This window comes from Trichomonas vaginalis, chromosome I, assembly GCF_026262505.1.
Source record: "Trichomonas vaginalis G3 chromosome I, whole genome shotgun sequence".
NCBI lineage: Eukaryota > Parabasalia > Trichomonadida > Trichomonadidae > Trichomonas > Trichomonas vaginalis.
In genome coordinates, this window is record NC_067203.1 from 15,849,034 (window position 1) to 15,865,897 (window position 16,864).

At 30.8% G+C, this 16,864-nt stretch overlaps 8 protein-coding genes and 1 pseudogene across 9 annotated transcripts, besides 1 other annotated feature; 5 read left to right on the forward strand and 4 right to left on the reverse strand.

Annotated features, from left to right (window-relative positions):
* Positions 1-67: 67 nt before the first annotated feature.
* Positions 68-1,370: a mobile genetic element.
* TVAGG3_0993480 lies at positions 164-1,290 on the forward strand (annotated as a pseudogene). Its single transcript has one exon. A coding segment is annotated over exon 1 (1,127 nt).
* A 567-nt stretch (positions 1,371-1,937) lies between the features above and the next one.
* TVAGG3_0993490 (cellular macromolecule catabolic process) lies at positions 1,938-2,324 on the reverse strand (the record flags this gene model as incomplete). Its single annotated transcript, XM_001276953.1, has 1 exon — positions 1,963-2,196. One exon carries the CDS (start codon positions 2,194-2,196, stop codon positions 1,963-1,965), a length of 234 nt encoding a protein of 77 aa, XP_001276954.1.
* Positions 2,325-2,421: 97 nt separating this feature from the next.
* Positions 2,422-2,740, forward strand: TVAGG3_0993500 (cellular macromolecule catabolic process; the record flags this gene model as incomplete). Its single annotated transcript, XM_001276954.1, has 1 exon — positions 2,482-2,715. The coding sequence occupies one exon, from the start codon at positions 2,482-2,484 to the stop codon at positions 2,713-2,715; it is 234 nt and encodes a 77-aa protein (XP_001276955.1).
* Positions 2,741-3,003: 263 nt separating this feature from the next.
* On the reverse strand, positions 3,004-3,673 carry TVAGG3_0993510 (uncharacterized protein; the record flags this gene model as incomplete). The annotated part of the gene is made up of 1 exon (XM_001276955.1): positions 3,176-3,592. One exon carries the CDS (start codon positions 3,590-3,592, stop codon positions 3,176-3,178), a length of 417 nt encoding a protein of 138 aa, XP_001276956.1.
* Positions 3,674-4,522: 849 nt separating this feature from the next.
* TVAGG3_0993520 (uncharacterized protein) lies at positions 4,523-6,250 on the reverse strand (the record flags this gene model as incomplete). Its single annotated transcript, XM_001276956.1, has 1 exon — positions 4,525-5,265. The coding sequence occupies one exon, from the start codon at positions 5,263-5,265 to the stop codon at positions 4,525-4,527; it is 741 nt and encodes a 246-aa protein (XP_001276957.1).
* Positions 6,251-7,096: 846 nt separating this feature from the next.
* Positions 7,097-10,133, forward strand: TVAGG3_0993530 (uncharacterized protein; the record flags this gene model as incomplete). Its single annotated transcript, XM_001276957.1, has 1 exon — positions 7,405-10,044. The coding sequence occupies one exon, from the start codon at positions 7,405-7,407 to the stop codon at positions 10,042-10,044; it is 2,640 nt and encodes an 879-aa protein (XP_001276958.1).
* Positions 10,134-10,441: 308 nt separating this feature from the next.
* On the forward strand, positions 10,442-11,215 carry TVAGG3_0993540 (uncharacterized protein; the record flags this gene model as incomplete). Its single annotated transcript, XM_001276958.1, has 1 exon — positions 10,456-11,145. The coding sequence occupies one exon, from the start codon at positions 10,456-10,458 to the stop codon at positions 11,143-11,145; it is 690 nt and encodes a 229-aa protein (XP_001276959.1).
* Positions 11,216-13,025: 1,810 nt separating this feature from the next.
* TVAGG3_0993550 (uncharacterized protein) lies at positions 13,026-15,108 on the reverse strand (the record flags this gene model as incomplete). The annotated part of the gene is made up of 1 exon (XM_001276959.2): positions 13,093-15,102. One exon carries the CDS (start codon positions 15,100-15,102, stop codon positions 13,093-13,095), a length of 2,010 nt encoding a protein of 669 aa, XP_001276960.1.
* A 200-nt stretch (positions 15,109-15,308) lies between these two features.
* Positions 15,309-16,687, forward strand: TVAGG3_0993560 (ankyrin repeat protein family; the record flags this gene model as incomplete). Its single annotated transcript, XM_001276960.1, has 1 exon — positions 15,823-16,635. One exon carries the CDS (start codon positions 15,823-15,825, stop codon positions 16,633-16,635), a length of 813 nt encoding a protein of 270 aa, XP_001276961.1.
* Positions 16,688-16,864: the final 177 nt, after the last annotated feature.

The window sequence follows — 16,864 nt, forward strand, 5'->3', positions numbered from 1 at the left end:
TATATATCTACATATGAATGTAATGCATTTCTCTCTCTTCCGTCATTTTCCTACCGAATTTTCAATATAGGGTGTCCAAAGGTGCGTTTAGCACAGCGCTCTATATGAGACTATTAAAGGAGATATATGCTGATTATAAATATATAATAAAAAATATGAATATATGTATATGATGAGTATGTTGTATTTTGGCGCCATGCCGGGATATAAAATGAATTTTGAGACAAGAGGCGGTTTCGCGGGAAATTTTGGCGGGATTTTTTTCATTTTTTTAATGAATCATAAAGAAAACATCCTCGCTCTTGCAAAAAAATGCAAAGACTGTAAAAAAATCTACGAGACATTGGTAAAATGCTTCGGTATGGATGCTCCTAGCTATTCCACTGTAACGTATCATGTTAGGATGTATCACTTCATGAACAAAAAGGCGCCCATCATAAAAATTGACAAAAAATCGCCGGATCAAAGAAAAATCAAAGCAATTCTTCAAGCGCTAGATGAAGACCCAAGAGCATCACTCAGAAGGATAGAGGAGATGACAAAGATACCACGTACAACAGTCAGTTATTATCTGCACAATTATTTGAACTACAAACTAGCGTATACACGTTGGGTTCCGCACAACCTTAATTCAGTTCAAAAAAAATCTAGAGTCCAATCTTCGAAAGAGCTCCTCTCTATATTGGGTGCGTATCAATCCAAGAAGTTTCGCTTTTTAGTAACAGGGGACGAGTCTTGGTTTCAATATGCAACAGAAGCCAAAATCATGTGGATCCCGAAGGATGAAAATCCGCAAACATTCCCGAAGAAAAAAATTGACACACCAATGATGATGTTGTCGGTTTTTTGGGGCGTGAATGGCATCATCGCAATTGATATTCTTCAAAAACCTAATACGATGAATGCTCAGTATCTAATTGACAATGTTCTTACTCAAATTATCAATTCTGATGAGTTTGAGAAATCCAAACAACAAAAAACAAAGTTTGCAATTCATTTTGATAATTCAAGAGTTCACAAAAGTCATAAGGTAATGAATTACTTGGTGGAAAACAATGTCAAAGTTGTTCCAAACCCAATTTATTCACCTGATATTGCACCCTCTGACTTTTATTTATTCGGCGCGCTAAAAAAGAGAGCTGAAGGACGCGAATTCGCGAGTCCAGATGATCTTGAAAATTTTGTAAGAGAGCAATTGAGCAATTTTCTCATGATGATTTAAAGCGTGTCTTTGAAGCCTGGATCGATCGCTGCGAACGCGTGATTGAATCCAATGGTGATTATATTTAAATAAACTTTATATATATGTAACTTGTTTATTTCTATTCGCAGTATTCAGGTTTGTGCTAAACACACCTTTGGACACCCTATATTTTCAATGTCTTTCAATTTTTATTTTACATTTTTACATTTTCGTGTCAAAAAAATGCGGACGCGCAGAAACTAGAAATATGCAAAGCATTACTAATTTAAATACATTATCACTACTTTTCTCCAATAAACATAAAATTCTTCGAAATTCTTGATCGCAGTAAAGTTGAACACGGTCAATGAACAAATACATATTTACATGCACTCACAAGCAAACTTCTCAATATTATAAATATGACTTGAGCTATATAAATTGATAGAATGAATATGAAAATTTCAGATGTCGGAAAAAATTAATTAAAAAAGAGGCAAAGTTCAATTAATATCTTCATATGCAATTTTCTCGGTGTGATCGCACTAGAGTAATGTAAACATCTGAGTTAAGGCAATGTATTTGTGATTTTCAATTATATCATGCCTAATAATTCAGTTTTTCATAGACAAATATTGAGATAAATTAGGGTTAAATTCAAATTCATTCGTGTTCAAAAATATCTCAAATTATCATATTGATTCAAGGTATTGATCTTAATAAATGAAAAATGAGAATATTATCAAAAGAAAGAGTTTATTTTAACAGAAATGTCGAACTTAGAATCCACCACGAAGATGGAGAACGAGATGGAGTGTTGCGTCCTTCTGGATAGAGTAATCCTCGAGTCTGTTCCCGTCTTCAAGTTGCTTGCCAGCGAAGATCAAACGCTGCTGATCATGAGGAATACCTTCTCTGTCTTGGATCTTGGCCTTGACGTCTTCGATCTTGTCTGCTGATTCGACGTCGAGTGTGATGTGCTTGCCTGTGAGTGTCTTTACGAAGAGCTGCATAAAGAAAAATGAAATGAGCTTTTAAGTAGGCAAAGTATTTTCCAAATTTTCCGCATTTTCTTGATTTTAGAAAAATTTAGAGAGAAAAAAATCATTTCCTTTTAAAAATTATTTAGAATCATACTGTTAGTTTATATCCTAAATATTGAGAAGTAAAAATTTTTGATCAATTTTTTAGTTTTGAAAAGTGACTTTTTTTTCTCACTAAATTTTTTCTAAAATCAAGAAAATGCGGAAAATTTGGAAAATACTTTGCCTACTTAAAAGCTCATTTCATTTTTCTTTATGCAGCTCTTCGTAAAGACACTCACAGGCAAGCACATCACACTCGACGTCGAATCAGCAGACAAGATCGAAGACGTCAAGGCCAAGATCCAAGACAGAGAAGGTATTCCTCATGATCAGCAGCGTTTGATCTTCGCTGGCAAGCAACTTGAAGACGGGAACAGACTCGAGGATTACTCTATCCAGAAGGACGCAACACTCCATCTCGTTCTCCATCTTCGTGGTGGATTCTAAGTTCGACATTTCTGTTAAAATAAACTCTTTCTTTTGATAATATTCTCATTTTTCATTTATTAAGATCAATACCTTGAATCAATATGATAATTTGAGATATTTTTGAATTTGAATGAGTATGAATAGAATGATAAACGTGTTCACTAAACATTAGATTGAACTATAAGTACATTGTGACAGAATGATTTATTCCAATTACATTCGAATATGGATATCTCCGATAATTTTTTAATTTGAATTAAATATTTTCTATTAAAGCAAAATTTAATATCAAACTCATTTAGCTTATATTTCAACATTGATAAAAAAAAGGATTAATAGTCATAATTTATCAATTTACTATGATTTCTCATTCTATTTCAGCAGCGAACGTCATGGTTAGTCCTATGTTAAATAATATATTACAGAGAAGAAAAAAAAAATTCATATTATCGAATCTATATTTACAAACAAGAAAAATCTAGGATGATTTCAATGCCTTTTTGGCCTTTTGACGACTTCTCTTTTTGAGCTTTTTAAGATATTGAGGGTATTCGTTATATCTTTGCCAAAAGAGACTAATTTGTGGTGTATCTAAGCTGCCGGTATTACGGTTTGTCGATTGTTCTGGTGGGGAGTCTTGGATGTAAAGAAATGAGCCATCCGAATCTAAAGATTCAGCGACCTCTGTAAATGAAAACGAACCCTTATGGAAATCAAGTGATTCATATGAAGATTCTTGAAAGCTTGGTGTGAAAGATTCCATGTATGCACCGAAATGGGATGTCGGTAAAGCTGATATACCAGTTGCATCAGGAAGGTCAATAGATTGAGGAACACCTGTGCTTTCTTTGTATAGTTCGAAGTCTGTGTAGAAACGCATACCCAAATCAGTCATTCAGAATATTTTTGCATAGATTTCATCGTTTTCAGTAAATTTATTAAAATGAATATTTATTAAATAGTATAACATTTTCACGCAATTTAATTTTCTGTCAAATAAACATTTCTGAACTATTCAAAATGCGACCTTTCGTTCATTTAAAATCAAATTTATAACATAATACATGGTACTAGAATATAATCATTTGAGGAATTGAAATCAATTAGAAAATTGAGAACTATGATTGTTCAGATTTTGAAAGGAAAATTCATATAAGTGATTGTCCCTTAAGTCAAAATCGTATAAGCTTATAAATTATATAATTGCTAAAATTCCTTTGAATTAACAAATCAATTTCATAATATGATCGAGCATCCGGAAAAAACCATCTACAGAGGTTATTCTCATAATTAGGTTTAAATTATTTATGTCGTAATTATCCCGATAGAATTTCTGAATTCTGCCGGTTTATTAATTCATAGTTTTGAGGTTAATCGAATAAATAACTCCATCTGATCGTAGGTCTGATGTTTTTGCCTTCAAAATAGAAATCATTCATTAAATTTTTTTTTGTTGAATTGGCATGATATTGATTTTATCAATTAAAGATACATTTCCCAAGTTAACTTTAACTGTACAGATGTTTGGAAGTTTCAATATTAAAATTCTATAGTTGGCTATATCTTTTCATTCAATATTTAGCTCATTTTATTTCGCTATTCATATAAAATGCAAGGCTCATGATTGCTTATTCATAGTATATCTCCTCTTTAAAATCAAACTGATGATTCGAAGAGCAATTGAAAATCATTTGAAATCAAATCAAGTTTTGCAGATTTATACTATGATAAAATGATTGATATAGATATTTGATGCTCATAATAAAGTATGGTTAGAGATAACAACAATAAAATTTTCATAAGATATTATCAAAATAGATAACTCATTTATAATAAACAAAACATACAAGAACGAATAAAATCAGATTCCTCATCTCTAGAAAATGGATCTTCAATCTTTTCCATCTGAATACAATTTGTTTCGTAACCAAGATTTGAAACATACGAAATTAATGTACCAATAAAATTATCTGCTATAATTATATTGGAATTAGCAAATTCTATAACTTCGTTTTGCATATCTTCTGTAATCATATACGATGAAAGTCCGGCCATTGTATAAACCATTACAGAACAATATTTTGCATCACTCCCATCATATTCTGAGATGACAATCGAAAAATCTTCTAAATCTTCAGGAACTGCAATTCTTTTTCCGAAACAACGTGAAATGAACACAGAAGCAATAAAACTTACCTTTTCTTCCAATAAATCTAATGCAATTTGTATTAATTTTTGCGAGTTATTGATGATATTCTCATTTTCAAAAATAATATTTGCAGAAAATAGAATTATTTCCTTAAGATCAGAGTAGCACTCAATTATTTCATCTATTTTACCATTTTCAAGGCATATTTTGAATATATTTGATAAAGAATCAAAATAATTATTATACTCAGGTTCAAAATCAAGATTTTGCTCAAAGAATGAATCAAATAGCTTATATATCCTTAAGAAATCTGCAATGCAATCTATAATATACTCACAATTTGGTGAATTATAGTCGAAATAATCGAGAATTCTTAAAAAAGCATTTTCTGGATTAGACAAGATATTTCTTTCAGCCATTTTTGAGAGGATAGTATAACAAATCGAGTAATTCAATTTTTCTGAATCAATTAAATTAAAAATCAAATCAGAGACGTCTTCAAAAGAATTCCCATCAGATAAATACTCATTAAGGAGTTCTAAGCAAGCATATATTATTACAGGATCATCATTTGTAATATAATGCTTAATTATTTCAATTGTATCAAATTTCTTTGATTTTAAGTGTCTCAGATCAGAAACTAATAGTATTGATGATGCAATGTAAGTAGGATTATCTTCTTTGAATAGTAATTCTTGAAACGGCTCAAATATATCAAATTTAAATTTCAATTCTGAAATGCAACTCCTGGCAAGATAAATTGATTGAACAGATGGATGATCTACAAGATATTTGATATAAATCAGTGGTGAGTGATCAGCCAAAGTGAGAAATATCTTTTTTGGAATTAAATTTGTTGATTTATAATTTAAATCAAAATTCTGGCGATAGCATTGCTCGAAATCACTCTCTCCTTCATATATTTCATATATATGTATATGCCTTATTATTGATTCTAAGAATTGATCCCGATTTTTTTCATCAATTGAAAAATTTTTTTTTGACAAAAATTCGCCAAAAAAATACCAAATTTCGTGTTGATCAATGACATCAGAATTCATTATCAGCAAATCAGGAATGATTTTCTTGAGAGAACTAATAAGTTTTGAGTAAAATCCAGTTGCTGCAATTTCTATGCTTTTATCTGTTCTATTTTGTAGTTCAACTAGTCGTATTATGAATAATGATACTTGAACAAACAGAGAATCACTGCAATCATCATTAAGTTTCGCATTAATTATCTCAAAAACTAAATTCATTGGTGAAGGATCTTTTACGAAGTCATTAATAGTAAAATCAATGTTTTTTCTTAAGATTTTGAATATCAATATTGTTAAAACTTCATCATGACTTTCAATAATCGTAGATGTTAAATTATAGAATCTTTGTAATTCGATATGTTTGTTAAAAATGGAGTTAGATTTTTGTAATGAAAAACACAAGTTCATCAGTTTCAGACCAAGATGAATATGGTCATGTGAATTACTTTCTGAAATCAAAGTTTCCGTGTAATTATAAAGAATTTCTACCATTGAAAGAGAATCATACTTTAATAGAATGTATTTAATAACTTTGAGCAATAAGATACTTGCATTTGGATCTGAATCTTGAATAAAACTAAATAAAATATTAGTAATTTCCACATATTTATCTAGATCAGTTATAGAGTTAATGAAATCTATCATTATGTTTTGAAAAATCTTCGCATTTTCTCGTTTTTCGTTTTGAGCATTGAAAAGATCAAGAATTTGGGCAAAATTGTTTACATCCGATATAATGTTATCGTATAAAGCACGTGATTGTGTTCTTTCTGTTTCGTCCTGTGAATTCAGAGCATTATAAATATCGATAATATCCATTCAATAATAAAAAATGAAAGCATCTAATGCACAGATTCATTTTAAAACAAGAGAAACAGATATTGAACCTTTAAAGCTCTATAAAATATTTAATCAATATCTTTGTTTCATCTAATTTATTGTCCAATGTGTTCGTATCTATAACATAAAGCTACAAACTAAAAATGGTGATATAATGTGATGAATAGCTTCTATCAATTCACATAAATGAGCAAAATCCATTTACAAATTATTACAGATTGCGATATTTTCTAGTGAAAAACCATATTTTCTTTAATATAATTAGTATTTTAACTATATAAACATGCTTCGCGCCGATAGAATCATCAGTTTATCGGGAATGCGCGCCGATAAAATTTAAGTATTATTGTCACTTTTTCAAGCTCCTTCTCGATGTCAAGCATGGATACATCCGATATAATCGAATGCTTGATTGAGAACGGGAAAGTTATTTCTGTAGATGAAAGCGCCATTTTTACAATAAAACATCTTGATTTGGTTGATTTGGAGAATTTCCAATTAATCACTGAAATTGTTAGAGAAAAGATCTCCAATTCAGAACTATTGTTCGGGTATTGCCATTTTCTAACATATTATTTCTTTAAATCATCCACAAATTACTTAACAAATGAATCAAATTCTCTTTGGACCATTTGCATTGACATTCTGAAGATATTGACAGATCAAAGGCAAATAAATATGGTTGTAGAAGGTCTGTACAATCTCTATTTGAATACAAAACAATTAGATCCGATGATATATTCTGCCATTCTTGAAACAGATTATCAGAACCAAGTTTCTAGGCTACTCTTACTCGAATCGTTCATGGATTTCATCGACCAGCAGTTTTTCACGAATAATGCAATTGAAATTTCATTATTGATCGATCAATACTTCGAGAATGCATCGAATCTACAAAAATTTCATTTCATTCAGATGCTTAATCTATCACGCCCAGAATATGCATGGATTTCTAACGAAACAAACTTGTTTGAGCAATTTAAATTTTCCATTTGCGAAATATGCCAGGAAGAACCATATAATCCATCAAATTACAGTAACATGCTTATTTCTGTTAACTTAATCCGCAAGATTTACCCCTCTCTTTACATTGTCGAAATTCCCCAAATTTCTAGTCTTATTTCTGAACTAGATATGGACATTCCGACAGAAGAAACCTACAGAATACTAACGAAGCTCTTACTTTTCTTACCAGTGATGCAGGAATGCCAAGTTCAAAATTATATTTGGAAATTAATAGATTTTGTCGAAAATTACTCTGAAACAGACTACACAAAGAAAATAATGCACAACATACGTACGTTTTCTCGTCAAAACTTCGAGGAAATTTGCATTTTTCCGATAATCGAAGCAATTCAAAAAATTTCTAATCTTAATCAAAAGATTGAAGCATGCATACTTCTTTTATCCTCATTCCTACCATTTTTCGACATCGAATCCGATTTAATTGACTACATTCAGACAAAATTTAATTATATGATCACGAAAGGCAAATACCACAGCCTGACGGTTATATTATATGTCCTGAATATGTCTTCTTGCATTACATCCATGAAAAAATCCAAATTTGACAACTTATTTACGAATTTAATTGAATTGTCATCAATGGACGAATATTCCCATGATTCTTTAAAATCCATTAAGCATATTATCCGTAATGGCATGCTAAACAAGTCAATAATCCATGATCTCCTTAAATTATATTCCCAAATTCCATTTCCAATGATACAGAAGTACTTTTCAATGCTTTGTGATGTCTGCGAGAACTGCGACCAACCACTGCTATCAGAAATGCACGAATTCCTTTCCCAAGTCATTTTTAACGACACAGAACCATTGAAAAACTGCGGACTTGGCCTTTTCACGTACACAGAGATCTGTTTGAGGGATTACGAGATAGACATGTCCTTGATCGATGCTTCTTTTGAGATAATTTACAGTCTTTTGTCATCTAATGAAAATGATTTGGTAAAAACGGGTTTAGATGCGATAGACTTCCTCTGGATCATCTATTCTAACTATGATGACCTTGATTTGGAGGAAGAAAAGGAAAAAATAACGTCAATTATGGAAATTCTTCAAATAACTTTGACAAACGAAGAATTCGCACAGAAAACACTTGAAAACTTTATACATATTAAGAATGCATTGTTTTCTAGTGATGATACCGTTCAACTTCCTTTTATTCCAAATATTGAAAATTTAGAAAACGTTTTTTCAATGGAATCTGATTCTGTGAAGGCATTTTGTGGATATGTTATCTCCCAGTATGGTAATTCGTTCTCTTTAGAGCAATTAATGCATTTATTTAATATTTCTGCAAAAATTTCGCAGAAAAGCGAAACTTGCCACTTAATGTATTCCGCATTAATGATAGGATCATCAATTCTCCAGCAATATCGCGATAATCCAACGAATTCCGAAATTATTGATTTTATTGAAAAGGTTTTCCTCGGCCATTTCAAATGTTTCCATGGCAGTCGCTTTTGTGACTATGTAGCCGAATCATCTGCTTTATATTCAGCTCTAATTGAGCTTTCTAAAGCAGGGAATGATATTTTTTATGAAAAATTATGCTCAATCATGGAATATCTTGACGAATCATCATTAGAATATGCAAGAGATTGCATAGTTGAAACGATTTCAAGCGGAAGAATCGTACAAGACAAATTATTGGAGAATTTCCAATATTTTACTTCCGTTTTGCAGAAAAGATATCACGATGAGCATGCCATAACAGCGATACTACCGATATTGATGACAATTTACGATAGAGCCGAAATCAAAATGAACGTAGAATTATCGAAACTTCTTTTCGATCTTGTAATCTCGATATTTAAAGAGTTAAATGTCCAAAAAGATTGCGAATTCTACGAGGATTATTCCATTTTCTTGGCTGATGCGATCATCTCAATTTTATCGCAGTCAAAAGTGACCGATAACGTAGACAATTTGGTTGTCAACCAAGCCTGGGGTGTTTTATCGAATTCTTTGAAGGAAGATGTCGATTCTGACGAAGATGAGTACAAAGTTGACGTAGAACGAACACTTCTTAATGCTCTGAGCATTATAGAGAACCCATACGACCCTGATCAACTCGACAAATCCGCAATTTTGTTTGCATGTCTGTCAATAATTTGTAATTCGAAGAACTCCGCCAAGATTGGAATATCATTTGATACAGAGAGCTACGCAACTGAAGTTTTAACAAAGATTGCAAATACAAAACCGCAATTATTTAAGGAAATTTTGTCCGAGTTGAAGACGTGCAATCCAACATATGAAACAATCATATTACAGCTCCTCAGAATAGCATGAGACGTAGTATGATCTTCACATGTTTTTTCATTCCAAAAAAAAATTTATACTTTTTTATATTAAGAGTATTTGAATGTTAATTTATTGTTTGTATATATATGTTTGTATTAAATTTATGATTTATATGAATTTGTCTTTTTAATTTTCTCAATTTGATTTGTTCACATAGTTTTCAGCTTGCTAAACTTAGACAATAGGATCCACGGATAGAAATATTCTATTTGATACATAAGAGTTGTCAACAAGTCTTTTTTGCATCAAATTTGAGAGAGATTCTGAACCTAAGAAAAAATGTAAACTGACGAACCAAAATTAATCCATGATTCTATTCATACATCAATAGCTTATGGTCGAATGAACAGAAATATTGAAAAATTTTCACTAAATTTTTATAAGTCGAAATCTTTTTTTATGAGTGGTAGGAAAGCTTTGGCCCAAATAGCCAAAAATCAAAATCAAACACAGGTATTTCAAAAACATACTAGAAGAGAAGGATGTTTTAGTACAAAACAGAAAAATAAACAGGAAACAAATGATGATTCTTTAATCGCTGAACTTGAGAGCGAAATTAATCAACAGGAAGATATGCAGGAAGCAGCAAAACAATGGGATGAGAAGTATTATCAGATTAAACTCGAACAAAATATTAATGAGTTAAATAATCGATTCCAAGCAGCCATCAATGAATACAATACACTACAAAACGATATTGCTATTCTCAGCGTCCTTAATGAACAATATTCTCACTATTGTTCACAACTCGCTGAATTATACAATTACGCAAAGAAACAAACGGAAGAAACTAAGGACGATAACTTCCAACAGAATATAGAAAACATGGTTAACCAATTCAATATTCCTGATGAAGATAAATTACCTGATGTTGAATACCAAATTCGAAACTTTGACAACCCATGTGATGCTAACAACATGTCAGAATTTATTGAAGAGTTCAGAAACCTCAATAAAGAAATACAAAATCTCCAAGAACAAAGAAAATCAGATACAATAAAGCTTGAAGATACAAAGGATTCGATTGAAAAATTGCATCTCCTAATCAATCTAAGCTTCCAAGATCTCGGCTTGATTTCTAATGAGTAGTTTGGTCTTACTTATGGAAATTCTGAATCTGATTCTTTTATTTGCATAATAAAGCTATATTATTTATATCTATTCAGTTTTTGCTCCATAATCATATATCCATTACTTATATATGCTTATAAATTAAAGTCGATATTTGATTGAATGATTCAAATCGAACTATATGATATACTTTTAATCACATTAAAAATAATGCATTGTCTTATCTCAAAATCAAACATTGCTGTTTTGATTAAATCATCTCAAATTTAATTTTATTACTGTTCATTATAATACTTAAACTATCCCATAACATACTTACAAGCCATAAAACTATCATGAAAAATGATTAATTAAAGAATAATTTAATTTTATTGAGTAAATTAACAAACAAAATTCATATAAAGATACTATTGTTAATAGCTATTGTATTCATTGAGGGTTTTTAAGGTATAAATATAAAGAAACTAAAATCTGGGAAGATTGGAGGTAAATTCCATTCAAAAGAAGAATTACAAAGAAGGAAGCATTGGAACCTGTTATAAGAGAATCAATTATATGGAGAATAACTACAATATGCAAAATTGGGAGCACATTAATTCCAAAAGCGAGAGGGCCGATAGATTGCAAGTAATCCTTCATATCCTTTGACTTTTCATCTTTAGGGGCTTGTAGAAATGGAACTAGAATGTAAATTAATTGATATTGAATAAATTTCTTTGAAACAACGAAATTCAAAGCGCATTGTATTGAGGATGAGATAACAAGGAAGTATATAGCAACTTTGAATCCTCTTCTCGATGAAATAAAGAAGAATAATACGAAAATGAAAACATTGATGTAATTCCACAGTTTAATTAAACAAACACTTTTCTGAGAGTAAAGGGATTGTAGTATTTCGTGAAATTCTTTGAAATTCAAAAGTTCTGCTGAAGGATAATTGAATTTATTGTAGTTTTTACCGGCAATAATAGGTCCATTGGAAAATAGTATTGATTTTATAACTATTATCAAGGCTAAAATAATGAATTCTCGGTTGGATAAATTGAATTTTTGAAAATAGATTAAATAAATGAACAAAATTAATGATAACGACATGATAACGTGTATCATTTTGATAAGTGATAAATATCCTTTCATCACTTTCATTAATTTCAAGATTGGATAAAGAAGTAACAAAATTATCAAGTAGAATAACAAAATATCGGGTTTCAAGAAGTTAAGACATTTGATGAATGAAATTGCATATAAAGCAAGGTAAATTCCAGGGATGGAAATTAAGAAGAGAAAATCATCGACGAAAGGTATATTAAAGAGTTGGTATCCTGTTAGACCAAGGTTTTTCCAAGCATTTTGATCTTTTTGGTTCGTAGTTTGCTCTGGTTCAAATTTGAATTTAAAAATGTTGAAAAATTTGAGTTTATGGAAGAAAATTGCTCCCAATCCGAGGGTCATTTTCCATGCCATTAAAATTATGAGTGCATGAGGTACAATTCTCTTGATAATTGATATAACCAAATCTAAGCTAATTATAAAATATTTTTTTATCGTTAATTCAAAAAATTCAAAAAATGTTCCGTGTAAATCTTTTAATTTCTATCAAATTTTGATAATGAGGCGGAAATGATTTTAGGAATATTAATAAACAACAAATATGAAAGACACAATATTGTCATAAACCAGATCTCACCACAACTTACTTGTTTCTCATATTGATTCTAATTAGAAGCTGATTTTGATTTCAATAAAATTTACCAAACGAGTTAATAAAGCAATTTATAAGCACAATGGAATATATGATCATTGAAATATAGGGAAATGCTTTATCAGATTTTATCAAATATAGAATTTCAGAAATTTATTTGATTGAGCTAAATTGAGTAATATTTAAACGGATATATAAAAGTTATAATAAATAATATATTTATTCTTGAACAATTAAAGAAAGAAATAAAAATTAACAATTTTTTATGATCCAAGTGGTGTAATACAGACTTTTTGCATTCCAATGACGATATCTTCTCTGATATCGAAGAAATTAATAGCCCAGGAGACAGTATAATCTGAGATATTCTTAAAAATAGTATTTTCTAATGAAATATTAGCTGCTTTGAGTGCTTCATAGATCTGCTTTGCAGTTAAGATTGTTTCAATCAATATTCTTTGGTTTTCACTTGTGAAAAAATGTTTAAATAAAATCTTTTCTTTTGCTTCGATATTTACCATTCTAAGCATGTTGCATCCGTCAATTATGTTCGTAATAAGTTCATTAAGAAGTAGAATTCTGTATCCCAATGGAGAATTCAACGCCAATTCCAAAAGTTTCTTGCAATAGTCAATGTGAGGGACCATGACTTCAGGAACTTCTTCGTTATCACCAGGAACAATCGGAATGGCCTGTACATCGTAAATTGTTTCCATGAAATTCTTAATTGAGGGCAAATCCTTCTTAAATCCCGCATTTAGCTTCACAATGATGATCGGCATCTTTATCCATGGGAAATCAGAGAATTTTGACATAAGTGACTTCACATTTGACACAAAACTTTTCGGATCGCATTCTGTGAGGGCTCCGTAGTATGCTCCATACGAGGATTGAACAAATGAATAGTTCAGACCATCGGTCTCTTCATCAATGATACTTAAAAAGTCGTTCATCTGATTTAAGACTTTTTTCATGGAAATGACCTGTTTGAACTGTCTGTTTCTCTTCATTGAAATATTAATCAGCTTTTTGAGAGCGAAAACAACAAATTGTTCGCTCTGATCTCTGCAATGATTATCTTCAATGTAAATCGCGATTTTATTGATCACAGGAACATCCTCTTTCTCAGCTTCATTCTGTAGGAACGCGAATTTCCTTTCTTCTTCATCGGAACCGACGAAATCCCGAATTTCTTGGATATTCGGTTGTTTCGGGATAGAAAGGTTCACAAGTGATTTGTCAAGGTTCTTGTCCTTTTCTGAGGTCGCTACAAACGATAATGTTGTTTGTTCGCATTGAATAATTTTCAAAAAGTCGTACATGTCTCTGGCGATCATTGTAATGTTGTAGCAACGCGCCATGCCGATATCTAGTCTATTTGGAGTGGACTGGGAGTATCTTTGCGGTGCTAAAATTTCTGCAAACGAATCTACTTCTCCTGCGCAGTTTTCGCCGAAAAGAACATCGAAACAATGCTGAAATGTATCTGTATCTACAAGATAGGATAGGTATCTGTAGTGGTTGACGAAAGATGGAAAAATAATTTTTTTCAAGAAAAATTCAACGGCTTCATGAGGTGAAATTGATACTAATCGGTTCAGACATGTAAATTGGTAGTATGCAATCGCTGAAACTGTCTTCAAAACTGAGAAAAATAAATTATAAATTTTTGTTTTGTCTTTTGACATGATCATATGGGAATGTACGATCAGTTCATAACGGAAATGAGTCCAAAGAACATTGTGGAACATGAATGAGCTGTCAAATAATGATTTGATGAATTTCGAGCCGATTTCGAAGTCGCAAACGTCCAAAATAGAGTTGACGAGGGTGCATGCGTATTCAACTGCACGTTCATCTGTAAAATAGGCATATAAAGATGGAAATAGTTGATTAATGAAGTTATCTACTTTTTGTGGATTTTCTTTAAGGAAATTCATAATATTATCGACATACTCTGTAGGATTCTCGTAGAATATTAGGATTTTTCTAGAAATTTCTGCACTTTTACCTTGTAAATTTAAAAACTTTTGATTTGTAATGAATTTAAACTGTTCTGGTATTTGAAGACCTTTTTGGTTTCTTAAGTTATTGAATACCTGATACTCTATTCGATACTTGAAACACTTTGAAAGCAATTCTGTGTGTGCATTTCCGATTTCTGATTCGATTTGAAAGAAAAGTTGTGACTCTTTCATTTGATCATCAATCAAAATGTCTTTATATTGTTGATAGAGAGTTTGAATCTCTGAAGTTCGATAGTTTTTACTCATTTAAAATTATTGTTTGGAAAAATTATAAGAAAAGTGACATTTTAATTATTCCATTTTCAATTTTTTTACCAACAACATTAATTCTATGCCTGGTTTGAAAGTTTTTATATATGATAAATAAAAAAACTGACATCTTGATAAATCTGATTTGATGGTTGTCGATACAGACCGTTTGGTCGGAGAAAATTCTTAAAACGGATGAGTTTATTTATTTCTCTTAATTATGATTATATTGCCGAACATATCAATGAATATATTGACAATGGAAGTTTCTTTGATATATTTGACGAAGAAGATATCAAAGGAATCATGGAACATTCAAATTTTACTCCAAATCAATACGCTGATCTTCTCAGACAATTTGCTTCAACACTTAATATAGAAAGATTATTTATATATACACGAAATGCAAAAGTATCTGTAAAAAGCATAGAAGATGCAATTTCGATTTTGAATTCAGCCAAAGAATACATGAAATTCGATGTATTTGATGGAGTTATTGACATTTTAAAGAAAAATGAAACAGAAATAAACTAATATACAGAAACAATCAAAAATCTTCAAGAAAAATTAAATGAATTTCAAAATCAAAATTCCATCAATGAAAATAATAATAATTCGAAAGAAATATTAGCAAGAATCGAAGAACTTAAGAATTCAAATGATTTCGGAAGTGTTTATAGATTCCTCGATGAATTATCTGCTTCAGATAATCATCAGATGATATTAAAATCATGTGAAGAAGGATTATGGAAAAAGAAAACTCCAATGTTTGGTTCTAATGTTCTTCATGAAGCCTGCTCGAAAGGAAACCTCAAGCTTGTTAAATCTCTTATAGAACGCGGTTGTGATAAAGAAGTTAAGAATAATTATGGATATACTCCACTCATTTGGGCATCAGCTAATGGACATCTTGAAGTTGTTCAGTATCTTATTTCTGTAGGATCAAATAAAGAAGCAAAGTTTAATGAAGGATATACTCCTTTGATTTCTGCATCAAGAAATGGCAAACTTGAAGTAGTGAAGTATCTTATCTCTGCAGGTGCTGATAAAGAAGCAAAAGAAGATAAAGGATATACTCCGCTAATTTATGCATCAAAAAATGGTCATCTTGAAGTTGTTAAATATCTCATCTCTTCTGGCGCTGATAAAGAGGCAAAGGATAATCTTGGATCTACTTCACTTATGCATGCAGCAAAAAATGGTAAACTTGAAGTTGTTAAACACCTTATCTCTTCTGATTACAATAAAGAAGCAAAAGATTGTAATGGATGGACAGCTCTCATTTGGGCATCATTTAATGGCCAACTTGAAGTTGTTAAATTTCTTATATCTGCTGGTGCTGATAAAGAAGCAACAGATAATCATGAATACACTCCACTTATTTGTGCTTCAGCTAAAGATCATCTTGAAATCGTTAAATATCTTATATCTATTGGTGCTAACAAAGACGCAAAAACAATTGGTGAGGAAACTGCCATTATAGTTGCCGCACGCAATGTAAGAAGTTATCTCTTATCTATAAAAGAATAATTTTTGTTAAAATCAAATATTCAATTTGTTTAACTTAAATGATTATAAGCGTTATGATATGCGATTTCATTTTTTAGTAGATGAGTGATCAAAATTCAAATATCAGACAAGGTTGGATACTATAATTATTGAAATTAGATTCTTATCACGGTAACTTTTATGTAAAGTAAAAAAGACACTTTTTAAAAGATGTTTAAATTCAAAATATTACTGCATTTCATGTGGTAAC